Source organism: Mesoplodon densirostris, chromosome 3 (genome assembly GCF_025265405.1).
Source record: "Mesoplodon densirostris isolate mMesDen1 chromosome 3, mMesDen1 primary haplotype, whole genome shotgun sequence".
Classification (NCBI taxonomy): Eukaryota; Metazoa; Chordata; class Mammalia; order Artiodactyla; family Ziphiidae; genus Mesoplodon; species Mesoplodon densirostris.
The window spans coordinates 147,557,337-147,566,789 of NC_082663.1; the positions used below are offsets into that span (position 1 = coordinate 147,557,337).

At 57.5% G+C, this 9,453-nt stretch overlaps 1 protein-coding gene across 1 annotated transcript; it reads left to right on the top strand.

Annotated features, from left to right (window-relative positions):
• Window positions 1-691: 691 nt before the first annotated feature.
• Window positions 692-8,497, top strand: PEX11G (peroxisomal biogenesis factor 11 gamma). The gene is made up of 5 exons (XM_060092324.1): window positions 692-773; window positions 2,108-2,296; window positions 4,662-4,840; window positions 7,266-7,328; window positions 7,945-8,497. Exons 1-5 carry the CDS (start codon window positions 714-716, stop codon window positions 8,249-8,251), a joined length of 798 nt encoding a protein of 265 aa, XP_059948307.1. The 5' UTR covers window positions 692-713; the 3' UTR covers window positions 8,252-8,497.
• The last annotated feature ends 956 nt before the right edge of the window (window positions 8,498-9,453 follow it).

Below are 9,453 nucleotides of genomic sequence, written 5' to 3' on the forward strand. Positions count from 1 at the left end.
TTGAATTTTGTTCAGTCTGCATGGACTAGCCGGTCAAAAAAATAAAAGACATTTTCTCAAAAAGTTGGCATAGCCTGTTTCCTTTTTTTTTTTTTTTTAATTGAGGTGAAATTCACATAACAAAAAGTTCACCATTTTAAGATATACAATTCAGTGACTTCCCTGGTGGCACCGTGGTTAAGACTATGCATGCATGCATGCATGATCTTAGTCCCAGGGACTGAACCTTCGCCCCCTGCAGTGGAAGCACAGCGTCCTAACCACTGGACCGCCAGGGAATTCCCCAAAGTTTCCTTGACTTTCTAAAAATGCCTTACATGATATGACAACAGCCATCCATGCTCCCTACAGACAAGTAGACAATACAGAAAGGGTGAAGCAGGAAAATTAGAGAACTCCCTTCTTGGACCACGGCAAACAGGTTGGTGCTTTTGCTTGGAATATTTTTGTGTGGGGGGGCAGTTGGTTACCTTTGAAAACACGGGTAGCTAACTCCGAGGGTCCACCTGGGTGCACAGGCCCTGGGGAGCGCACACGTGGCGGCCCCAAGGCTGCAAACTCTCTCCCTCCCAGCAGCAGACAAACGGTCAGGGAGCCGACAAACAGTTGCGGCCGCGCCTGCGCAGAACGTTCCCGGGAGCGCACAGCCTGGTGCCGGGCCCGCCCCCTGGCGCGGCGCGCTGACATCACGGAGACGTTACGGCGGAGTCGCCATGGAGGCCATGAGCGGTCTGGCGTCGGAGCTGGAGTCCTATAGGGGCCGCGACCGCCTGGTGAGGCTGGGGTGGAGCGCGGCCAGAGGTCTCGGAATCGGGCCAAAGCCCCGAGACCCGGACACTGAGCCCAGAGAGGGAGCGGGGTCACTCACGATCCCCCACGGCAGAGGCCCTGCCCCCGAGTAGTGGACATGTAGGTTGTTCCGGCCACCCCCTCGTGACTGGACATTTACAGTACCAACCAGATCCTCACGTTTGCACATTGGGATCCGGCCGGATCACTGTAGCTGGTCCTTGTGTCCCAAACAATATCGTATGAGGATTTAGGATGTTGCAGGGTCCCCTCTGGCAGGACATTTGGATCCTGAAAAATCCCCTATAGTTGGGCACTTAGGTTGTTCTGGCCAATTCAACCTGGCTGGACATTTCCATGCCAAACGAATCCATGTCTGGACATGTAGGATCGGACTAGGCCACTGTAGTTGGTCCCTGAGTTGTCCCAAACAATCTCATATGGGGATTTAAGATTTTGCAGGGCTTTCCCTATGGCTGGATGTTTAGGATCTGACCACATCCCCTCTGGTTGGGTATTTAGATTGTTCCTTCCAGGCCCCTGAGGTCAGATTCTGAGCTTGTCCCAATCAGTCTCTTACAGGTAGGCATTCAGGTTGTACTAGGGAGTGTACCAGTAGCTGGGCATTCAGGTTCCAACCAAATCCCATATGATTGGGTGTTCAGGTTTTAACAAATGCCCCCAAGCTGGACATTTAAATTGCAGCGTTTTTGCCATTACAAAGGTGCTGAAAAGGAATTACAAGTCAAAATAATACATAAAACAACAGGAAAAAGTATCTTCTGAAAAGCAGATGAAATAAAGATATAAGGGTGGTGATGCAGACCGAGTTCACCATGCCCCAAATCGCCACTGGGTTCTTTCTCACTAAAGTAATAAAAACAAATTATCCTTTTGTCCACTGGGTTGAGGCCTGGTCACCTTCCCAATCCACAGCCCAGCCACAGAATTTGGTGCAGCCAGGTAGATGCAAATATATTCGATACATTTCCACCTAGCCCTCCTACATGCTGGGAAAAGGAGGATCCAGGAGGTGGGAAATGGAGGTTTCTTCTTCTTGTCCCCATCACATATGTCTCCAAAGACTGTGCCATTCAGTGACAATACTCTGTTAATTTCCCAGGGCCTTTAGGACAATGACATCATGTGTCTCCATTTATCCCACCTACAAGTTTCCTTTTCAACTTTTGGCTTTTACTGGAAGTTTGTTGATTGAGACTCGTCCTCCCACTTGATCTTATGGGGTCCACGGCCAGGTCAGGGGGATCCAGCTCAGTCCTGCAGCAGGGCCATGCTGACTGCTTCTGGTTTCCCACAGATCCGAACGCTGGGGTACTGCTGCCAGCTGGTGGGCGGGGTCCTGGTGGAACAATGTCCTGCCAGATCAGAAGTGGGGACACGCCTGCTGGCACTGTCCTCCCAACTCAGCCACTGCAGGACCGTCCTGCGACTCTTTGATGACGTGGCCATGTTTGTCTACACTAAGCAGTACGGCCTTGGGGCAGAGGTAACAGGGCGCATTGGGCTGAAGGGAGGGGGCGTGGATCCCGGGAAGTCAGCGTCTTATGGACTGGTCTTTATAAAGGCAATCATGTGGGCAGTTTATTACTTTTCTCAATTTTACTTTTTTTGGCCACACTGCACAGCATGTGGGATCTTAGCTCCCTGACCAGGGATGGAACCTGCGCCCCCTGCATTGGAAGTGTGGAGTCTTGACCACTGGACCGCCAGGGAAGTCCCCAATTTTACTTCTTTTGGAGACAATCAGATGTGCTCATTTCAATTTTAATTAAAAAAATTAGCTCATACGTTTGCACATCCCTAAAGACTACATAATTAAAAAGTCTCTCTCCTTCCTGACCCTCTGGCCGCCAATTTTCCTCCTCAGAGGCAGCCACTGTTTTCAGCTTCTTGTGTTTCCTTTATGAGATCTCCTGCACCTGCACAGGCAAATGCACATTGCTTACATAAATAGTTGCATGCCATTTACACTCTTCTGCCACTTGCTTTTTTCACGTAACAGTACAACTTGGAGGTCATTCCATATCAATCCAAAAGAAGCTCCTTCCAGGAATTCCCTGGCATTCCAGTGGTTAGGACTCCATGCTTCCACTGCTGAGGGCCCAGGTTCCATCCCTGGTCGGGGAACTGAGATCCTAGCAAGCCCCATGGTGCAGTCAAAAACAAAAACAAAAAACCAAAAACAAAAGAAGCTTCTTCCTTCGTTATGGCCACATAGTACACATATATAGCCAGATGGTGATTTATTTAACTGATCCCCTGTTGGACAGGGGATCAGTTACATCTTGCTGTTACAACAGAACCTCATCATTTCACCAGTGGGTCTAGAGCAGTGTTCCTCATCCGGCCTGGGTGGTGGTATGATCTTGTGCCCCCCAGGGGATGGGCTGAGAAGCTGCCCTGGGCCAGCCTGGCTGAGTCATGCCCCCTTCCTGGGCTGCCCTGCCCCTCCTCACTGCTCTCCAAGGGTCTCCTCTCTGACTCACTTACTCAGATGCTCCCCCATTCTGCCCCAGTGCCAGTGGCCTGATCATCCCCAATCTCAAGTGTTTCCCTGGACTTTCCTCCTGCTTTGACACCCATCTCTTCAGCTTCCTGTGCATCCCCCCATCTCCTCTGTGAGGACTCCCCTGAGTCCCTAGGCAAGGGGTGGGGGGCTCCCTGCACCTCCTATGTCCCTTGGCCAGAACAAGAACCTCTTTTGTTGGTCCTCCCCAACTCCTACCTCCTGCCCCGGTGAGAATCTCCTCCCCAGCATAGGGCCCAGACCTTGCTGCTTCTCAGGAAACACCAGCGGAATGAGCACGTTGGGGTGGGGGTGGGAGGCCCCGTCCTCACGGAGGGGTGAAGTGTGCCAGAACACCCCAGAAGGCCCCAGACAGGATGGCGGAGCTGGAGTGGGATTAAGAACCCAGAGGGAGGCAGGATCACAGCTGGCCAGTAGGAAGGAGGCGGGCAGCGAGCATTGGTGGGGCCTTGGCCCGAAGGGCGGGGTTCCTGGGACGACAGAGAAGAGGCAGAGGGTATGGCAGGCAGTGAGGATGACGAGGTTAAAGGTAGAGAAGTGAAGGACTTGGCTGGCGACCCGACCAGCTTGGAGGCCTTGAGGGGGCCGGACCCTGAGGGGCGGAGCCCAGGGTAGAGGCTCTGGCAGCCTCAACTGGCCCTGCCTCGCTGGGTGCAGGCAGGGGCTCAGGACCCAGGGTTGGAGGGCATGGGATTTGCAACTCAACAGCCTGAGGCCCATCCCTGTATGAGATGGGGCACCTGGCAGCTTCCTCTAAGAGCCTCAGTTTGCCTGTTTGCAGGGGTGGTGACCCCTTTCTGCTTTGGGGGAGGTGACCCAAGCCTTGCAGCGTAGTGCCTGCTGGAAGTTGGCACCGGGTGTGTGGCAGCCCACCTGGCTACCCTGATCTGCCTGCTCAGGGTTCCCTGTGGGGCTGCCTCCCCTGCTCCCCTCTCAGGGTCCTGTACCAGACACCCACACACAGGAGCTAGGAAGGCTCTGATGCAGGGTGTCCCAAGTTGTCCTACACGGGAATCACCCGGGGACTTAAAAAAAATTCCTCGGTGAGGCAGAATCCATGGGGCTGGGGGCTGGGTGTGGCGTTTTTGAAACTCCCTGGGGGATTCCACTGAGCGGCTGACTTGAGACTCGCCACTCCACTGGGCAATGTTGACCACACTGCTGAGAAATCAGGCCTTTCTTTTCCTGCAGTGCTAGCTACAGGCCAGCCTGCCAGGCCTGGACATTGCCCTGTGACTGCCACCTGGCATGGCCTGGGCGCCTAACGTGGGCAGTGGGTAGGTCTGATCCCAGGCCCATCCCCCCATCTCTCCCGGTCCCGCAGGACAAGGCCATCTTTGTCCGCTGCGTGTCTGTCCTGGGCAACCTGGCTGACCAGCTCTACTACCCCTGTGAGCACGTCGCCTGGGCTGCCGACGCCAAAATCCTCCACGTGGAGTCTGCGCCGTGGTGGACACTGAGCACAGCCCTCTGGGGCCTCTCCCTGCTCCTGGGGATTGCCAGGTAAGCAGCGCTGCCGCCTGCCAGGGGGCTGGAAGGGAACACCTGAGATCCCCAGGCTGACGGGAAGACAGGCTGGAGGCGTGGGGGTCTTTGCCTCCTCTGCTTTTCCTCCTCACCACCTCACTGTATCCGTCCCCTGTTGCTGCTGAAACAGATTTCCACAAACTTGGCGGCTTTAAGCAACACAAATTGATCATCTTAACAGTTCTGGAGGTCGGAAGTCCAAAATGGGTCTCACTGGGCTAAAATCAAGGTGTGGGCAGGGCTGAGTTCCTTTCTGGAGGCTCCAGGGGGGAACCTGTTTCCTGGCCTTTTCCAGCTTCTAGAGGCTGCCTGCAGTCCTCGGCTCATGGCCCCATCCTCTATCTGCATTTTGTTTTTTGATTTTTAAAAATTTTATGTATGTATGTATGTATGTATGTATGTATGTATGTATGTATGTACGTATGTGGCTGCGTTGGGTCTTTGTTGCTGTGCGCGGGCTTTCTCTAGTTGTGGCGAGCGGGGCCTACTCTTCGTTGCGGTGCATGGGCTTCTCATTGTGGTGGCTTCTCTTGTTGCAGAGCTCGGGCTCTAGGCGTGCAGGCTTCAGTAGTTGTGGCTCGCGGGCTCTAGAGCACAGGCTCAGCAGTTGTGGCACACAGGCTTAGTTGCCTCGGGGCCTGTGGGATCTTCCCGGACCAGGGCTTGAACCCGTGCCCCCTGCATTGGCAGGTGGATTCTTAACCACTGCGCCACCAGGGAAGCCTGCAGCTCCTTTTTGATGTAAGCTCCCCTCGCAGCCACAGTGGCTGTCGTGGAGCTGGCCCGTCTATCTGTGCATTGGCCTTCCCCGCGTGATTGGGCTGCCTGGGCTGGGCTATGGCTGCTCTGAGGCTGCAGCGTCTCCTCAGGGCGTCTTGTGACCTCCTGCCCCAAGAGACTTCCTATTCTTGCTTAAGGGGCAGCCTTGGTTCCCTTGTTTTTACTAGACTTTTTCTTGGGGGCAGTTTTAGGTTCACAGCAAAACGGAGCCGGCAGTAGAGAGTTCCCATGTACGTACCCCCTACACACACACAGCCTCCCCTACCATCCACACGGCACCAGAGCACAACATTTGTTACAATCGATGAACCGACGCTGGCACAGCATAATCACCCCACGTCCATGGCTTACATCAGGGTTCACTCCCTGTGTTGCCTGCTCTATGAGATTGGACAAATGTATAATGACATGTGTCCACCAATGAAGTATCACACAGAACATTTTCACTGCCCTAAAAATCCCATTTTTAGGGTGAATATGCTCTGCCTGTTATTCCATTCATTTTTAGAGCTTCTAGTTTTCCCCTCATTTCTCTGTATGTGATGTGAGCAAGGGTGTGGGGCTTGGGAAGCATTTAGTGGGTGCTCATCATGACCAGGGGTTCCTAAGACCCCAGGGTGCCGGAGAGTCATGTGGGAGGTTGTTGAAATGTAGGTGCCTGGTCCAGGCTCCCAGAGGTTCTGATTCTTCAGGTCTGGGGGCCCAAGAAGCATCATTTTGCCTGAGTCCCCCCTGGTGGCTCTGATGCAGAGCCACTGACCTCACTGCAGGTGCTGCCCTCTGTCCCGTCCCCTCAGGGGACATGTCACCTGGATGGGTACACAGTGGCTGGGAAGATGTGATCAGGCCCTGGACAGACCTCTGAGTCAGGAAGTCTGGCTGAGGTCAGCCTTCCAACTTGTGGGAGTCGGCACATTCACGTCCCTGCACGGCCCACAGCCCAGGCTGCAGGGTGCAAGGGCTGTGCAGAGCAGCCTGGTTGGACACCACAAGGGCCCCAGAGTCCCCAGGGAGCACTAGAGGATGCCCATCTGATGGCCGCTTCCTCAGTCTGCAGACGCCAGCCCTCGGGGCCCAGAAGGTCATCTAGTTTCACCTCAGACAGGTCTGGCCAGTGTCCAGGGTGCGTGTGTGTGGGGAGGGGACAGGCCTGGCACCCATCTGGACCCCATTTCCCTGGTGAGCCAGCCAAGGCGCAGGGAGGGAACAGCTTTCCCAGGCCAGCTGTGGGCCAGCCTCGGTGTTCTCATCCACAGAGGGGTGGATCCCGGCTGGGCCATCAACCCTGCACGTGGCACAATGTTCTTTTGAGCTGTGGTCCTGGGGCCAATGGTTCACAGAGGCTGGGCTGGAGCCTGACTGGCCAGGTCAGAAGCCCTGGACGCTCCCAAACCTGCAACCCAAATAGGTGGGGGGCCTGCCTCAGGGATGAGTCCCCAGGAGCTTCCGAGGCACGGCTGCTCTGGGGCTCCAGAAGGGCGCAGGACAGATGAAGCCACCCACTGGTGAGGCTGGCAAACTTTACAGGGAACCTGTGGCCACAGTGGCGGGCGGGAGCCTCCTCTCAGGCCCCTGTGCACCCCACCCGGCTTCTCCAACCCTATCCTCTGTGGTGTTGCAGGTCCCTCTGGATGGTCCTGAAGCTGAGACAGAGGCTGAGGAGCCCCCGGGCAGCCCTCACCAGGTACAACGTCCGGGGTTTCGCCCAGGAGACAGGCCAACTTCTTCCTGCAGGCTGGGTACCCCAGAGGGTCTCCCCAAGCCAGGGAGGTGCTGAGTCACCAGCGATCAGCCCCGCCCTGTGCAGGCCCCGTTGTTGGGGGGGGCATGATGTGTGCCACGCTGAGGGGCCTCGCTGCTGCCTCCGGGTGGACGTAGCACTTTTACAGATGGGGAAACTGAGGCTAGCTGGAGGCCCCCTAGGCAGGAAATGGCAGAGCCAGGACTCCAGGGCTGAGCCTTCACGGCCGTGCCCCCATCAGGGAGGATGATGGGAGATGGAGTCCGTTTGCTGAGGACCAAGGTCAGTCACTATCTCATCCTGGGAGAGAACACGGGGTAGGGCCACGCCCAGCACAGGCCCAGAAGCTGCCCACATCCCTGCCCAGTTCCACGGGTTCAGGAGGACGGAGGTGTGGACCTGAGACTCTTGCTCCCGCCGTGGGCAACCTCTGGCGAGTGTGACCTGGACGCAGCCCTGCCAGTCCTCCTCCCTCCCCGGCACTCCTTGCCCTGCCCCTGCGGGTGGGCAGGGGGCGCCCGGGCCTTCCCTGAGCGCCCCCCCAACTCTGCTCCCACAGCCGGCTGCCCCAGGGCAAGCGGAGGGCCGTGGAGGCCCAGATCCGGTTGGAGGCGCTGACCCTCCTGAGCAACCTGGCTGACCTGGCCAACGCGGTGCACTGGCTGCCTCCGGGCATCCTGTGGGCCGGCCGCTTCCCCCCGTGGCTGGTGGGCCTCCTGGGCACCATCTCCTCGCTCCTCAGCATGTACCAGGCAGTCGGGGCCGGCGGCCAGGCCTACGCCGCCCCCGACGGACCGGGGAGCCGGAACCCTGATGGCGGCCCTTCCCACAGAGCAGCGATCGCCCAGGAGGGGCCAGGTCTTTAATTGAGCAGATCAAGGCCAGGTGTGGTGGGGCGCGGCCAGAGGATGCGCAGAGCAGCCTGGGGCATGAGCCCCCAAAGGGGCGGGTGTGTGTGGGCGGAGTGGGTAGACCCGGAGACTCGGTGCAGTGGAACAGGCACCTGCAGGCTGGAGTCCTGTATCCAAAAGGCGAGCGGGGGAGCCGGGTTGGGATGGCGAGCACCAGGTGGGCCTAAAGAAAGTGAAATGAGAATCAATTAAAGGCGGTGGTGCTGGTGCCAGGCCAGGTGTGAGAGCTTATTCCTAACGCCACGGTCCCTCCTGTCTGCTCACTCACACGCCCTCTCTCCCAGGCGGGCGGAGGTGCCCCTGGGCCTTATTTTAGGGAGGGTGTGCAGGTGCCCCTGTGGGCCTGGGTTCAGCCTCCCACGGGCTGGAGCTGCAGTGGGAAACCACACTTCCCCGCCCGCCTTCTGGAGCATCCTTGGCCGGTGGTCCCCTCCGACGCTGCCAAGTGCAGCCCGCTGACCCTGAGTGGCCCTCAGCCATGGAGGGCGGCCCTCCCTCCCCGCGGGCTCGGGCACCCCGGCCGTGGATGCTGCCTCCACCAGGCTGTGCCCGGGTCTCATGCTCCTGGGTGTCGCGGGGTGCCTGTCATGGCCGAAGCATCTCACAGCCATCCCTTGGACCCAGAGCTGCCGTTGTCCGTTCAGGGCTGGTCTGAGCATTCCGTGGGCTCTGAGCATCTCTGGAGACGCCCGAGGCTCCTGTCTCCCAGCTCATGGAAAGCACGGCAGGCAGGACAGGACGAGCTTGTTTTCCAGTCTGACGTTTGAGAGGCCACAGGCATGTGGCCTCGGGTGGCCTCGGTGGGCGGCGGGCGGCCCACATCTGCCCCTGGCTCTTGCCTGTGACCCTCCACATCTGAGTCCTGGCGGGAAAGCGGAGGGAATGGCGCTCTCCCTCACAACTCAGAAGCACCGGGGACCGGCGGTGTTTACAGTCCCTAAAGCCTCATGTGCTTTCAACCACATTTTGTTCTTTTACAAAGGTACATGGCCAGGAAGAGCTGGGGTGGGTGCAGGGACCCCACCTGGCCCCATCCAACGGGGGCGCTCCCTCTGGGCTAGGGGAAGGGAGAAGAGGAGGGAGGGGGTCCCTCTTCCCTCTGGTAAAGGGGGGCACGCTCTGCCTTCCCAGCACCCAGAGACACCAGCGACATTAGG

What these genes read in the sequence shown, in the direction of transcription:
- PEX11G (XM_060092324.1), top strand. Translation starts at nt 714, where the DNA reads ATGGAGGCCATGAGCGGTCTGGCGTCGGAGCTGGAGTCCTATAGGGGC. An exon ending in ATAGGGGCCGCGACCGCCTG is followed by an intron (nt 774 to 2,107) that starts GTGAGGCTGGGG and finishes GGTTTCCCACAG; the next exon opens with ATCCGAACGCTGGGGTACTG. An exon ending in AGTACGGCCTTGGGGCAGAG is followed by an intron (nt 2,297 to 4,661) that starts GTAACAGGGCGC and finishes CCGGTCCCGCAG; the next exon opens with GACAAGGCCATCTTTGTCCG.